The sequence below is a fragment of the Semicossyphus pulcher genome, unplaced genomic scaffold (assembly GCF_022749685.1).
Source record: "Semicossyphus pulcher isolate SPU_LCO1_2020_fin unplaced genomic scaffold, fSemPul1.0.p SCAF_11, whole genome shotgun sequence".
NCBI classification, from domain to species: Eukaryota; Metazoa; Chordata; class Actinopteri; order Labriformes; family Labridae; genus Semicossyphus; species Semicossyphus pulcher.
Window position 1 is genome coordinate 27,102,346 of NW_027211615.1, and position 16,528 is coordinate 27,118,873.

At 41.5% G+C, this 16,528-nt stretch overlaps 1 protein-coding gene across 3 annotated transcripts; it reads left to right on the plus strand.

Annotated features, from left to right (window-relative positions):
- The first annotated feature begins 862 nt into the window (after nt 1-862).
- Nucleotides 863-16,292, plus strand: trim54 (tripartite motif containing 54). 3 transcript variants are annotated; one of them, XM_069687307.1, is made up of 8 exons: nt 863-1,276; nt 2,594-2,772; nt 5,723-5,906; nt 9,082-9,177; nt 9,616-9,849; nt 12,786-12,808; nt 14,183-14,307; nt 15,490-16,292. In XM_069687307.1, exons 1-8 carry the CDS (start codon nt 1,085-1,087, stop codon nt 15,555-15,557), a joined length of 1,101 nt encoding a protein of 366 aa, XP_069543408.1. In that variant the 5' UTR covers nt 863-1,084; the 3' UTR covers nt 15,558-16,292. The 3 variants fall into 3 exon arrangements, with proteins under 3 accessions (XP_069543408.1, XP_069543410.1, XP_069543411.1); XM_069687309.1 differs by lacking the exon at nt 14,183-14,307 and having other exon boundaries at nt 15,490-15,528; XM_069687310.1 differs by lacking the exon at nt 15,490-16,292 and having other exon boundaries at nt 12,786-12,849; nt 14,183-14,217.
- The last annotated feature ends 236 nt before the right edge of the window (nt 16,293-16,528 follow it).

Sequence of the window (16,528 nt, forward strand, 5' to 3'; positions counted from 1 at the left end):
TCAGATTTTCATCAGACAAGCTCTCCAAAACTGTACTATGTTTCTGAAACAACTAAATATTTTTTGGATTGACAAAAGTCATCCCTATTTTGTGTTTAAAACTAAACCTGTCTTGAAGAACATTCTCTATTCAGTTTTGTTAAGCAGAGTTACACTGCTAGCTAGCTACACATGCAACGCTCTATGAATCTAAAATCAATCACATGTATCAATTCCTCCTCATCAAGAACATAGAAACAAAGTTAAAGTTTTGATTTATTAGATACTAAATCTTTCTCTTATGTTTTAGTCAATGTTAAAATGCTAGCTAATGCTATAGCTACATAAACCAGTGGTTTTTGACTGTAGCCCATGGATTTCAACCAAATGAACTAATATTGTAAGAGATAAGCAAATACTAGCAGCTAGGCAATATAGTTCTGACTTTAATTTAAGAGACAGGGAATATAAGTAGATGCTAACTACACTCTAGCTAGCTAAACAATGCTAAACCACTATATTATATCAGTTTTTCATCATAAACTTCCTGTGTCTTAATGATGTTGTGATAAACTGAAGTCTATTAGGAAATGTAGAAAGGTGTTTATGCCAAAGTAGGTTGCGTAATAACACCACCATCCACTCCAAGGTATCACACTGGATAAACACATTATCATTTGAACCCTGGTACAGTCCCTATCCTCTGCCCCACCATGACTTTCCAGTGGTCCGGTTGTGGAACGCAGTTTAAACAGTAACCCAAGCCAGAACAAACTGAGCAGCTAAAAATATCAACAGTCCGGCTGCTGTGGGATTGAGACCGGGGGGCATGGGAGGGTCTTTACATGGGGGTTAGACAAGCTGGCAAGGGGGTAAAGGGATGGACAGCTGGGGTAACTCATGTTGTTAGCCTTAGAATAGAAGACAGAGAAAAAATATGACTAAAATCGCTGGCAACAACGTCTTTTAAAGGGGGTAAGGTATAAAAAGTGATGAAAACGGACCTGTTTGGATACTGAATTCAAGAAGAAAGAGCTAGAATATTCCCCAACTTGTGTTTCTCTGTTTCTCTGCTTTGACTTTCAACCAACCGACCCCGGAGGGGATGAGCTTTGCTCTCGGCTTCAAGCCTCCATCAGCGGGCAGCTCTGGGCCCGGTGCTGGCAGAGGAGCCACCATGGAGAACCTGGAGAAGCAGCTGATCTGCCCCGTCTGCCTGGAAATGTTCTCCAAACCCGTGGTCATCCTGCCCTGCCAGCACAACCTCTGCCGCAAGTGTGCCAATGACATCTTCCAGGTAAGATCAGTTCTGTATTTCAGGGTTGTTACTTTGACAACATTTCAAGCATCCAGCATAATTTCAAAGTGAAGTGGTGTTTTTTAAGCATAACGGTCTTCCATCTTTTGTCTATCAAACACCCATCCCTAAAAAGATTCTAGACCCAAACTTTAACATGTCTGGTTTATGAAATGAGTGGTTGTGTAAAAATATTTTTATTTTTGTTGATTGTTTTTTGGATCTTACCAAAAAAATGAAGGCTTCTCGAAAAGGGACACCTTTTGCCTTATCACATGTATCTCTGGTAATAAACATCAGAATGACACTGAATTTGGACGGGACATTCTCAGACAGTTTCTTCTTACATTAAAGCAAAGTTTATATCAATACCTTTAACAGGCTTTAAAATTCACACACTTGATCACACATGAATTATAGGCGAAAAATGAAATTTGTTAGACTGTTTGCTTAGCATAAAAGTAGGTTGTTAGACTTTCCAGTTCACTCTCTGATGTCACCAGCCCCTAACAGTAGAGCCACAGTTTTACATCACTGACAATGAGGCCCTATGTGTGAAGACAAGGACACAAACAATAGATTAAGACAAAAATATATATCACATATGATCCATTTCCTAACATTATGAACATGCGGCCTGTTTAAAAAACAGAGAAAACATTTGTAGTTGTTTGTAAGTCAGGTCTGGAAAGTAGCTTTATGAGTTTTACTGTGGCCAAAGTTTCACCCGTCCATCACGTTTCATGAAAATTGGGTCAGTGGTTTTTAAGTAATCCTGCTGTCAAACAAACAGCTTTAAAAACCTTCCAATTGGAGGCAGTGAAGACTGTTCCTGGCACCTTCTTTCCAACCAAAAAGACTGTTGTGATAAGAGACGACCTATGAATAATCCAGGTCCAGTACATGGTCCGCTTTGTTTCTCAGCAAGTCCCACAAGCACAGATCCAGAAATACCTTGTTGTTAAGTTAGATATTCTCTCAGTGCTTGTTGGTCAGTCCGGCACCGGTTAGGCTCCAAAATGTAACGTGTCCTTTCTTGGCCCTCGTTTTACCGTTTCACCACGTTTCATGAATATTTGGCAAATAGTTTTTCCATAATCCTGCTGACTAATAGGCGAGCACATGGCACTGAAAACACAACATGGTTATTAATGGCTCTGTGGTCTTCTAATCTTATACAGTGACCATCTCAAAAGACCCTGTGAGAAGCTCCGTTGGCTCTCTTTGTGGGTTGTAAAGTAGGTGGCAGAGGGTAAAGGCTCCTTCCTTTAGTAGTTATCAAACTCAAAGTTAATGTTTCTCCTTGTTTGTATCCAGTCAGCGAACCCTCTGTGGCAGTCCCGCGGCTCCTCCAGCATCACAGCCAGCGGCGGTCGCTTTCGCTGTCCGTCGTGCCGCCACGAGGTGGTGCTGGACCGCCATGGGGTCTACGGTCTGCAGAGGAACCTGCTGGTGGAGAACATCATAGACCTCTACAGGCAGCAGGAGTCCTCCAGGTGAGTGTGTGTGTGTGTGTGTGTGTGTGTGTGTGTGTGTGTGTGTGTGAAGAAAAGGATAATGCTGTACTAGCTCCCCTTTTATAAATATCTCACTACAATTTAGATTTAAGTAGGTAACAGATCACTTTTATTCCAAACTGGCTCAGAAGAAAAACATCTTTAAATAGAATCTCGAGTCAGACTTCATGCATGTCATTGTAATCATGGGTAACCACCAATAGAGAGCAGTATTGTCTTCCATTCATGTCAGTCTTGACGTCTCTGGGTACAGCTTTCCTTTGACAGTGATGCAGAATTGATCCTCCCATTATGTGTGCTACTCAGTTCTTTTTTAATTCCAGACAATTGATTTTATCAGCATCAAATAAATCTACTTACAGAATTTTTTTTTGCTATAATGATAAATACACCAATCAGCCGCCTAACATTGCGTAGGTCCGGCCTTTGTCGCAAAAACAGTGTTGGCAATGTTTAGGTCGGTGGTACGTGTCAAAGTAACATCCACATTTATGGCAGGATCCAAGGTTTCCGAAGGCTAGGCAAGTTTATTTATATAGCACATTTCAGCAACAAGACAATTCAAAGTGCTTAACACAGAACAACAAAAGCAAAGAAACACATCATAAAACAAGACATTAAAAAGATAAAATAAAAACAGCTAAAACAGAAGCCAATAATTAAGCAGTTTTACTTCCTTGGAGCATTTTGTTGCTCCTGACCCCTGCAGACCAGGAACACCCCACAGGAGCTGCAGTTTGGGAGATGCTCTGACCCTTCCAGCCATCACAATTTGGCCCTCATCAAAGTCACTCACATCCGTACGCTTGCCCATTTTTCCTGCTTCCAACTTTGAGGACAAAATGTTCACTCACTGCCAAATATATCCCGCCCACTGACGGGGGCCATTGTAACCACATAATCGATGTTATTCACTTCACCCGTCAGTGGTCATAATGTTACGGCTGATAGGTGTACAGTAAATTTAAAGAGAGAAATCTGCATGCTTTTCTGGCGCTTTAAATTTAAGCTTTGGGGAACTCACTGGTGGTCATTTTCTCCTCTGTTTCCTCTGTTACGAGGTATAGATATGGTGTGTAATGGAGAAAAATGGAGAGATAGAGTCCCTACGTATATCTTTCAAAATTGTGATAACATGTTAAATACACTGAACAAAAATATAAACGCAACACTTTTGTTTTTGCTCCCATTTTTCATGAGCTGAACTCAAAGATCTAAGACTTTTTCTATGTACACAAAAAGGCCTATTTATCTCAAATATTGTTCACAAATTTAAATCCGTGTTAGTGAGCACTTCTGCTTTGCCGAGATAATCCATCCACCTCACAGGTGTGGCATATCAAGATGCTGATTAGACAGCATGATTATTGCACAGGTGTGCCTTAGGCTGGCCACAATAAAAGGCCACTCTAAAATGTGCAGTTTTATCACACAGCAAATGGTGGTCACACCAGATACTGACTGGTTTTCTGTGATCAAAGTAGGAGAAACACTGATGAAATTAAAGCTTTTTAAGTGCTGGATAAAAAAAACAAAGTAGACAATAAGATGGACACAAATTAATTGTAATATAACATCTCTATGTCGCCTGCGATGCTAAAATCAGAATACCTTTATCTCTCGGTGAGAGCTCACCATCTTTTTTGCAGAGTTGTGACTGCAGGGACCTAAAAAGATTCAGGATGGTTGTAGTTTGACTCCCTTTGTGAACCTTTTTCACAATGATTCATCCAAGCAGGAGTTATGTATCATTGGCCCTTATTTGGTCATAGTGTCAGTCAATTTACGAATGTTTTAAAATAGCTGCTAATTGTATAAATAAAGTAAATATCCCATGTAGAAGCTTCCGTCCGTCTGCCTCTGTTTTATAAGCGTACTCACTTACTACAACTGATATTAAAGTCACCCTCGGTGCAGATTTGTCACTTTTCACTCTGAAATAGAAGCTGAGTGAGTCACATGTAAAGAAGGGAAGATGTTGGCATTCAGCGGCGACAGAAGGACAGGACTCCCCTCATTATCTGTGTGGGCTACAATCATAAAATAGATGTGATTGTTCGCAGCGAGGCTCGCAAATGTTTTATAACTTGTAGTTTTTTTTTATGTGTGCAAGGATTTCTCATTTCTTAATCATCATTTCTGTCAGAGACACCTACGTCAGAGGACAAAGGACCTTTTATTGCATAAATGTTTGTTGTTAAATTGGCTTCGCTTTTCAGGATGCTCCGTCCTCGTGCCAATGCCTCCCCTGTCCAAGCTGCCCACATGCACCACCGCGACTTCCATGTGAGGTCCTGTGAGGCAAACTCGGTGGGAAGCGGTGTGTTAGTCTTTCTGATTACTTCTGCTTTTATTGTAATTAATTGTTTGGCATTTAAAGGAGCGTACAGGTTGCACTCTGGCAGTGAAAATCTGGGAGGAAAACGTCATAAAAATACAATTTTTGATCATTTGTTTTTTACCTTTGGTTGCGTAGTTCAAGATGCTGACTGAGATTTGTTAGTAGTGACACCTTTCTTGTTGCCAAGTGGCAAAGAAACAACAATGAACACAGCCAAAATCTTTGCGTAGTTCTTTCATCATCCTCTGACGCCAAAACACGTCAGGAAGTAAACTAAGCTGGTTTAAATATGCAGAAAATGTTGGCAAGCTTCGTACACACTGTGACACTACTGGACAGGAATAAGAAATTAGCCAAACCTTTCTTAAAGGGCATTTCAAACAAATGCTTGAAAAATGATAAGAAAATAAGTAAACAACCTTCTTCTAGGTTAAAGATGCTGTTCTCTTTTCCTCGATCTTTCTGGGTACTTGAAGGTGTCGTCTTTGTGGGATGAGACTGAAGGTGTAAAATAAATTCACAAAACTAAGAAAAAAAAAAGTAGTTATGAGCTTTTATTGATTTATTTAAACTCTTCGTCCCCTCCAGGCTCGTGAACATAAAGCCGGAGCAGCAGCAGCAGCAGCAGCTGATGTGTGAGGACCATGAAGAGGAGAGGATCAATATCTACTGCCTCTCCTGCCAGACGCCGACCTGCTCCATGTGCAAAGTGTTCGGGAAGCACAAAGACTGCGATGTGGCACCGCTCAGCAGCGTTTATATGAGACAGAAGGTAAACAACCATTCCTTGTGACTCTACAGTCATTATAAATAATTATGATGGAAGTAAGCATCCTATCTGACACCAAGGACAAACAACGAGTGTGTACGACAATATAAAGGGGGGCCCTGACTCGTGCTCCAGTGTTATGATGAAGTCTTAAAGTCGAGGTGAAATGAAAAATGTCATTTTAATCCTTTAAGATCACATCCCCGGTAATATTGTGCATCTATTTGACAACATAGGCAAAAAAAAAAAAAAGGAAATCAATTTCTTTGTATTCTTACATCAAAATCTGATCATTTTTTCTTCCGTTAAAACTAAATTTCACGCGTGCTTACGTAAGTTAGCACCAAACAATTTCAACCAATCGATCTGCAACATTTAGCCGCAGAGCACCAAGAACGCTCGGTCAGTTAGCTAGCTGCTGCGCTGTGGAGAACGTCTGTCTACGCCCACTTCTCAACGATCAAATCAAATCCCTCCAATGATATGTCCCGCCTGCACGTCCTGTTTCACTCGGAAATACGTCACGATACGGAAGCTAGATACTCTCGAAATGCCTTTTCAGCTCGACTTTAAGTCCAGTTCAGATCCATGATTCACAACGCAACAGAACTGTTTGAGAACGTTGCAGAGAAAATTTGCAGCGGTGTGAGCTGGTTAGTTGCAGAGCGTCTGAAGCCGTTGCGTGGAGTTGCAGAAGATTTGACTTGTCAAATCTCCAAATGCAGTTTTAAAACTGAATGATGTCGCTGTTTCACTTCAGCCAATCAGGAAACAGCATACATTGGAGTAGGCACCCTGGCTCTGGTGCTGCAGTAGCCAAAGACAGCTCCAGATCCTCTCTTTCCTAACGCTCTGTCACTGTCATCCACTTCTTTTTATAACGATACAGAAATCCAGCTTGTGAATTAATGTAACCTGGGCCTAATACTAACGTTATAGTATTCACGCAGAAGCAGTGGGGTATGTCAGTGCGTCGTTGCTATGGAGACAATCAGCTGTGTCTGTGTGCGTTGCGTTGCTTTGATGTTAACGGCCCAGTTTTAGAACGTTTACGAACAGATGTGAAGTCTCGTTGCAAATCATTGATCTGAACTGGCCTTTACACAGACTCAAGACACAATATACAAGATTTCATGGATGCAAGCCACGGCAATCAGGGGGGATATACACGTGTTGTGTGTTGCAAGATCTGTTTTCTCTTTGACATATCTTCCCGACTTTATGCGCACGTATTTTCACATTTTTTTACTGATTCTTTCCTGTCAGGTGGTTCAATAAAGTAAAAAACAATGCACCGACAGTTATATGTTCATTAAAGGTTTTTAACTGATCTCCAGAGATCTTATACATGTAGTAAAGAATAAAATGTTTTCTCTTAAATGTAGTGGTGTTTCAGTAAAATGTAGCATAAATTAAACACTCAAAAACTGAGGTACAATTCAGAACAACTGTTTCACTGAAGTATTTTCCGTCACTGGACCTGCTAATCTTCTCATTTAAAGGTAGATTATTGTTTTACAAAGCAGAATCAAACGTTGACATCAAATACACCAAATGTTTAATTAATTTGTTCTCACATGTCGACACACAAAGTCACACAAAGACAAACTGCAGCAGTGTTGTCATGCAGACGGCGGCTGCGGCAGCGTCCAGCTCGTTATTGAGCAGTTGGCTTTGGTGACATTTCAGCGCCGGCCTCTCCATCTCTCACTCTGTCTCTGATTCACTCATCTGAAATTTAGATTAGGGCCAGGGAAGTTGTTGATCCTCCATCTTTGTGCAAAGGTTAACCTGAAAAATAAAAAGCGGAGATCTAATTTTGTCCTCCGTACTGTAGAGCTGAGAGTTATCGTTGCACATAAAACACTGAAAACTGTTCAGAAGCTGTGATAATAAATGTGCATGATGTCATAAAGAGATGCATGCTGCTGACTCATGTCGTTGTGCTTTAGGTGGTGAAGGCATTACTCACTACAAAGATCTCACAGTGCATTCCTTTGCCAGCTCTGAGTCCTGCACAGAAATAAATACATTATTCTAACAGACTACAGCGCTGTTGGCTCTCAGGCTGCCAGGATTTGTTCATAAAACCAAACTCTTGTCCAGTATTATCAGGACTGCAAAGTCATTAAAACACATGACCACTTTGTTGCTCCTCTAGCGCCATCTACAGGCCAGTTAGTGTGAGCATATGTCCAATTAGTTTCAGTTGCTCTCAATCTCTTTCTAACTCGATCAAACTTAAAGCCACTGTCAGTCAAAGCTGGTGTTCTCTGTAATCGATAGAAGCAATGATATTTGAAATTGGCACCATAGCTGTGGAGAAAGTTGTACAAACAGCTCGTGGTTTCGCCCATTCTACATTCCTACAACACCCAGCATGCATTGCGCCCCTCCCTCTGAAAGGAACGGCCCAGCGAGAGACACTGGAAGGAAATATGACAGTTTTCGCTGCAGGCAACGGCTCAGAGCGGGACAGAATCAGAAATAGGACAAGATTATTCCGTTGGATCGTCTAACAAATCTTCAGCTCTGCAGTCTACATTTCAAATCTGACGATTTTGAACGAGACATGACATCGGGGGCGGGAGTCCTGGATTGAGGAAGTGTAGTTTAGCGAGCTCCCTGGCTTCCGCCAGATGACACGTTTTACGTAGTTTATAGGGGGGGCTACACGGTGGTGCAGTGGTTAGCGCTGTCAACTCACAGCTAGAAGGTTCCTAGTTTGAGTCCAGGTTCAGACGTAGTGGGCCTTGGAGTTTGCATGTTCTCCCCGTGCATGCGTTCCCTCCATCTTCATCCCACAGTCCAAAGACACGCTCATTCGGTTCATTGATGACTCCAAAATTAACCGTAGGTGTGAGTGTGACCGTGAAAGCTTGTCTGTCTCTGTGTGTCAGCCCTGTGATTGACTGCCGATCAGTCCAGGTGTAACCCCGCCTCTCGTCCAATGACAGCTGGGATAGGCTCCAGGTTGTTGGTGGCAGAATTAAAGTGTAGTTAAATTGTGTATTTCTACTCTAAACTTCTATTCACCCACATTTCAAAGTGAAATGCTGTACTTATTTATTAAAGAAAAGACCTTATTGATGTGTGCTTCTCTACACTTTTACTTGGTTCTGCTACTTTTGCTTAAGTAACAGATGTGAGAACATGATGATGATGTGAATGTTTGCAGACAGAGCTGAGCGACGGCATCGCAGTCTTGGTCGCCAGTAACGATCACATCCAGGCGGTCATCTCTCAGATGGAGGAAATCTGTCACACTATAGAGGTTAGACACACACACACACGCACGCACACACACACACACACACACACACACACACACAGAATCATGAACAACAAGAGTGGAGGAAAGTTGAAAGTTTTAACAACGTATAACATCTGACTACAAACAAACACTGTCGGTACAGCTAACAGAGTTACCTGGCATTCATCTCCTTTGTTTGATTAGTTATTTTCCTCTATAAGGACATTGTGTTTTTTAATTTGTTTATTGATAATATATTAATATTTCTCTACATAACAGATGTTTAACGTTAGTTCAACGTTTAAATAAGGAAGTAAGAAGGCAGCAGGTCTTACGACAACAATTCAAGTGTTACACAAGTTGTGTTTAAGTTATTTCATTGTATATAAAACATAGCAGTAAAATATAAAGTAATAACGTATTAATGTATAAATAATAACTCTTCCTTTCTCCCCTCAGGAGAACGGTCAGCGACAGAAAGATCAGCTGGCCGAGCGTTTCGACCGCCTGGTGGCCATCTTGGAGGAGCGGAAGCAGGAGCTGGTGGGCCTCATCATCAAACAACAAGACGACAAGCTCAAACACGTTCGATCGCTCATTCGCCAGCACGGCGACGACCTGGAGGCGGCGGTGACGCTGGTGGAGACGGCCATTCAGTCAATGGAGGAGTTACACATGCCTCTGTTTATACAGGTGGGTAAAGATACTGATCGGGAGGCTCAAGTGATGATGATGAATTTCTGGGGGTTTTATTGACCCACTTTATTTTGGGACTACCGCACGATCCATGTTCAGTAGTCCCAATACCACATTTATTGGAGCTATTGATCATCGGGGGCTTTATGCACTGAGCTGCAGGGCGAGGAGGGGAACAGGAGCGGTAAGCCCAGAGGGACGCCGTCGTGTCGGGCGCTCTGCTTCCACAAACCCTCCAGAGGACAGCTGGGTCTCTGATCCTGCAGACGCAGACAGGATCATCACACACAAACACATGACTTATTCATACAGGTCTCACTCTCCTGCGTGCTCTATTGATCAAGCAATTGATCATGTACATGTTTCGATGCAGAGAACAAACACTCATCCCCTCAACTGACTTCCAAATGTCATGGCTACAAGTAGTTATTACACCAGAAACAAAGCGGGTGTTACACATTAGATGTATGCACAACACAGGATGTATTCGAAGTTTTTTTGGCCATTCTGACCCACGATCCTCAGCACAGGAGATTCAAATTTTGCACTACAGCCTGCAACAGATTAATATGCAAGAGAATTAAAGTAGTCGGTGCAATATGTTCAAGGATTATGTCCCAAATGTTTGCATAATGCATCTGAAGTACACTTTATACGGACAGCTGCAGCCGACGCTGCAGTTAAAGTGTGAGACTCATCTGCCTGACTCACCCTCCAACTTCGGTGCTTCACTACATTTTAACCTGCAGAGCGTTTTACTTCTTTAATTTAAAATTACATCATGTTTCACGTCCTGGAAACTAATTTTAGCTTTCCCCTAACTGGATTTTTCCCACACTTTAAGAGAGAGCGAGAGGCAACGCGGTGAGATGGTGAAAACAAACACCGGGGTTGCATCACGAAGGTTGGAGTTTAGGAACTTTCTTGAGAGTTTTGGGTAAAATCCAGATTCCTCAAAGTGTCTTTTACTTTCCAACTCTTTTTAACATATCTGCCCACATTGTGTCTTACCTAACTGGCTTTCTCAACAGAAAACAGGTCAAGTTGAGGCGTTAAAAGACCCCTGACAAACTCATTGTGCCTTTACCTGTCTGGAACTTTGTTTCTAGGCTTCAGGGATTGTTAAAGTCTCATTACGCTGTGCTGTATTTGAGTGTTTGTGCTAAAATGTGTCATCAGTTAATTTATCACTCAATCAAGAGAGGATTAACGTACAACTATTAAGTCATGAGTCAGGCAGAAATGCAAATCATCCTCTGGTTCGACGGCTTATATTTTCCGATTTTGTTTTTTATAGTGAAAAATAAATGTATTTAAAAAATGATGCTAAAGTTATTTAAAGGCACAGTATGAACTTTCTGCCACTAGGGGGCTTTCACTTACAACAATAACACAAGACTGAGTTTGATGACCTTATGAAGTAGCATAGGATCATGGGAGTTGTTGTCTTAACTGTTAAACAACCAATGAAAGTTTATCATTTCATTCTAATGAAGTAGCTGCGAGTTATATAAGCTAACGTTAGCAGTTAGCCATCCTCCTTTACAACTCTCTGACTTATCATTCGGTTCCCCCTGGAAGAAAGGTGACCAAATCAAACACACCTGGACAAAATAACAGATTTCTCTGAGTGTCAAAAATTGTTTAATTTGTGGTAATGTTAGTTATGACGGGTTATTAGGGCCAATGTAAGGGGGGGGAAAACGAAGCCGGAGGTGAAGAGTTATACTCTCAGAAAACTCTCTAAAACTCCGACGTTAAAGTTGTAAATTTGCCAGAAAAAAGGGAAATTTATGAGATTATAAAGTCACAAAGTTATGTGAATTAATCCTCTCTGGACACCCACTAAGGGCGTAACGCACTTAATGTAGTCGTCAGCCGCGACCTTGGGGTCGCTGTTTGTTGTATAAGCCTCCATCCAAACAAGACAACGACTGAAACCACTCATTTAAAGTAAGTTAGTATATTTCTTGTCTGTAACGCAGGTTTGTTTCCTGTTAGTATCCGTCATGAGGTCGTAGGGTAACTCTCATGAGTGATGGTAACCCCTGGGGCAAACGGGGGGCATAGAAACGTGTGTTTCTGCAGCAGAGGGTCGCTCAGTCTTTCTCCTCTATGGAGTCTGCTTCCTGTGTGCAGAGACAACAGGCTGAATGTGCTCCGAGCTCCGTGAGCAGCAGAGCAGAGACACAGGTGAATGGAGAGGGAGTGGGTCGTGAACCCCGACATACTTTTTGGGGGGGTTGCAGCTTGAAAAGGTTCCTATAAACACAATTTTGCAAGGTTTAGTTTTTTGCAAATAATGATTTTATTATCTCATAAATTTGCTCATTATTTTCTCACTTTTTTTGGCACAACAATCTTGGAATTTTCGAGTTTTTTCTCGGACTATTACTCTTCTCCTCTGGCTCTGTTTTCTAACAATGGCCCTAATACACCGTCGTAGTTATAGTTAGTACACAAATCAACAAAGTAAAAAATCATTTTGAGGCATTATAATGTGTAAAAATGACTAATTATAACTTTAAAGCTGACAGCCGAGAGTTCGTAGGTCTAACTTCAGCTCTGTCTCATCCCTGAAGAAACAAGCAGGTTGTTAGTAAATCCAGCCTCCATATTGCTGATGCAACGTGTCTGCGTCACTCTGTCTGCACTGAGGAGTTTTTGCTGTGTGTGTGTGTGAGAAAGCATGAGCCTCAGGTGCCTCTGCTTTAAATTCACATCCTCTGCCAAAGCAGATGTTCAAGAGGATAGCCAGGTTAACTGTTTTTCTGGCAGCTGGCAGCGCTTCTTAAAATCATGCTTTGAATCCGCACGCTGACGTGTCTGACAAACAGTCCAGACCGACGTCGCTGGCACCGAGAACCGAAGCACAATGTGAATGATGTTGTCTCTTTCCTTCTTTCTGTGTCTCCACTGTCAAACTCTCTCAGAGCGCCAAAGTCATCCTGGAAAAGTGAGTCGAGTGATGTGTGCGGTGGAGATCTGATTCTGCATGTAAAGACCAAGTTTGATTTTAATAATTAACATCGTAAAAGGTGGAGAAGGTGGAAAGTTACTGACAGTAAAGGACGAGTGTGTTCGGGTTAAGAGGAGTCAAGTGGAAGAAATTAAATATGATAATTATTTGGAGGTTCTCATTAAAAATAAGAGACACTGTGTTTCTGTTAACTTGCTAATGACAGGTGGTCACTGTTTGTCTTCGAGAGTGTAGTATAGGCCCTCTCTCTGACATGTAATCAGTTTGTATACATTATGTAGCAGCTGATCCACACAGAGATCGATAAACAAACAGATCTGCTCTGAATGCTGCCGTCACAGACGAGTCACATGAGGACAAGAGGGACATCGCCGAGGGTGTTTGGTTTTCTGATCGACTCAGCCTGTTATTTAAAGTCAACCTCTCGAGCCTTAAAATGGAAGTTTGCCTGTTAAAATATTTACTACTGAATGATTGCACAATTTGCAGACAATAAAACCTAAAATGATTCAAGTATGCATGTTGAGAAAAGCAAGACTAGGTCAAAACCTGGTATGTGGCTTACCGCATCAGGTCAATGTGTTATAAGGACTGTCCCAGCGTGTCTGAAAGCAGGTGCGCGCTGCGGACGTAGGTGAGGACAGCGGACGAGCAGCGGAGGAGCAGCCCCGCCTACTCCCCGAACAAAGTATCCAAAGCCATGTAGACAGAGAGTTGCGTCAGGGGAGGTCAAATATGCTCCGTGATCCGCCATTGTGATGTCACAACTCTCTCTCTCTACGCCTGTGAAAGTACCGTCACTCTGTCAGTCAGTTACATACAGACCCGTGTGTAGGGCTGACCCCGTCGGTCAGCCAAAAAAGTAACGCAAAATTCTGGCTTGTAATTTTAGGTGAAACCTTTAAGAGAAACTTGCAGGTTAAATGTTTTACTACAAGAAAACTAAATGTTGATTTCATATGTTTTACAAGACATAAGGGTAAAAATGTAAAGGAAAAAGTCGCCGTTTTCAGTAAAACTCAGACTCTGCCTTAGCGTCAACGTGCAGAAGTAGGTGGTAGTGAGTCTGAGCGGTCGTATTGTATTTTGCATTTCATCATATTTTGCATTTCATCAGTTCTTATGATGACGTTTGTGCCAGTCGAGCTTGACAGGACATCGAGTCCACTGTTTTCCTGACAGGAAAAGGAGCTGCTGCGAGTAAAAGTTCAAATATTGTCGTGCTGTACAAAGAGATAGAAGATCTTACTGGGTGCAAGCTTTACCACTGTGACGATTAAACCTGCATGCAGAATATTATTAATAAATGAGTCTTATTTTGATACCAATTTGGTGCTTGTGTGTTGACAGAATGACAGCGACAGCCAGAGCCTCTAACGTGGAGCGTCCTGAGCTCGGTTTTGAGAGTATGAGTCACTTCACCATCGACACAGACGACCTCGCTTTCATGCTGATGAACATCGACTTCAAATGTGGTATGCAAAGCAGGATGACACAGAAGTAAAGTCTAATCAGGCATGTTTATTACGACGAGACAGGGAAGTAGAGAGGTGACATAAAGGTGCCCCACCCCACCTTTCCTCACTCCCAAGGAAGACCAGCCAAACGATGACGCAGTCCACAAGATTTATTTTAACAAACACAAAGTAGAAAACAAACTTCAGGGAGAGCCACGCCCAAACAAATGACAAAGCAAAAACAAACAAAAACTGAACATCTCTACCAATAACCCAGACAATCTCAATAAAGAAAAATAAAATAAAATACAGTGACCTTAGCTAACTCCCGAACAGAAAAAGGAGGGATCAGAAGAAAAGACTACGCAGGAAAAACAGTCCTTTAGGAGCGCAAAAGCAGGCGGAACGTAATCCGCCGTAATGACATCCCGGCTCCCATCAGCGTGATCTGACGACGATTTAGTTTCTTATTAATCTCTTCAAACAGACATCTGCATGCTAACAGCTAACAATCTGTAGATCTAAAATTTAACTTGAGATGGATTCCCTTGACGCTTTGTCACGAAAGCCGTTCAGATTTCCCGACTTCCTCGAATGCATCAGATCAATTAGACCTCCGTTCAACAAACGAGCATTTAAAAGATTTCTCCTCCTCTTGAGGACAGACCTGACAAAGCTCGAATTTTTACTTCTTACAAATCTGCATCATGATGTTGAAATGTCGTCAAAGGTAAGACCCGTTAATAACAACTACATCACAAGTTTCTCTTTCTGTAACGATGCAGCACGTGGAAAAGTCTTGACGGGAAGTCGATTTTCGCTTACCACCCGGCACGTTCACCGGTGTCCCCAGAGGCTATATCGTCTCAGACTGTAGCCGATGGGATCTGAGATTGGGTCTCCCTCAATCACCATCAGCCACCTGCAACACAGCACAGAGAAAGAAACACACAGAGACAACAGCACCAAGAGCAAAAAAAGCAGAACAAGTGTTGTTTATAAGTACAGTTTTGTGTCCACTAAAGTTCTTAAGAAGATATTTCACAGGTACCTCTGTTTACCATCTAAACAAAACTGTGTGTGTGTGTGTGTGTGTACAGGTTTTAATGACATTGTATGGACGTCCCCATAAGGTAAAAGGTCACTGTAGTGTCCTCTGAAGTTTAAAACCAGTTCTTGTTTTTGTTTTTCTGTCTGTAGGTGTGGGAGATGATGAAGAGGATCCCGATGAAGGTGAAGACGAGTCGGATCTTGACTTCAGATATTAAGACCAAATCGAGGTAGCTGCTGTTTTCAGTGATGTCGTATCCTCTGAGGGACTAACGACTGTTGCTGTTCTGGGTCTCCCTGTTGACCTTTATTGATGAATTGATCAGGGCTGTGCTCGGCGTCGAGGCTTCGTGGTGTGTTTGATTTTGGTTTAGAAAGTGTCAAACTCCTCTCATTAGCTATTCAGCTCTCAATGCTCAGTCATCAGCTGGAGAGGAGACACCTGTAGGCTTGCCTTGTTAAAAATGTGTATGTCCTATATTGTACATTGTTTTATACACTTCAGACTACAAAGCCTAATTGATGAAAGTTAACTTGATGGACTTTTTAGAGCTGATTTAATTTCTTAATTTAGTCCTGTATTATAGATTGGTCTACACTTTTTATTGAAACAAACCAAATCTTTATTTCTGACACATAAAAACAAAACTTTAAATATCAAGGTCCACTTGCTGAAGTGCATGTCGTGGTTTTCAGCAGCACATTGCACACTAAAGACCATAGGTCAGAGGTCAGAACACTCTCAAAGTATACTGAAGAAGAATCTTAGGACTCTTTGTGTCATTAATAATAGTGTCACAATACACCGTAGAGTTTTGTATATAAGACGTAGGCTGAGCTCAACACACACAGGTAGCTAGCAGGAACTCAACATGGCAAAAACAGATGGTAGGCTTTAATTTGTGAATGTTTTGAATGAAAATAAATTTAATTAGTGTTGAAATAACTTGTATACACGTTTTTTTTTTTATTTAGAAAACAGACTGAGTCTTATGTTCCAGATTTTACGGTACATCAAATTGAATATGTAAGTGAAACTAAATGATATAATTCAATGTTAAAACAAGTTGTGTATATCCATAAATATAAATATGTGATAATTATATTTAACTTGATGTTGTTACACTTATATTAAAGGGTCTATGCTCGCTAATTATTGACTTATTTATTGTGAAATCCACACATGCTT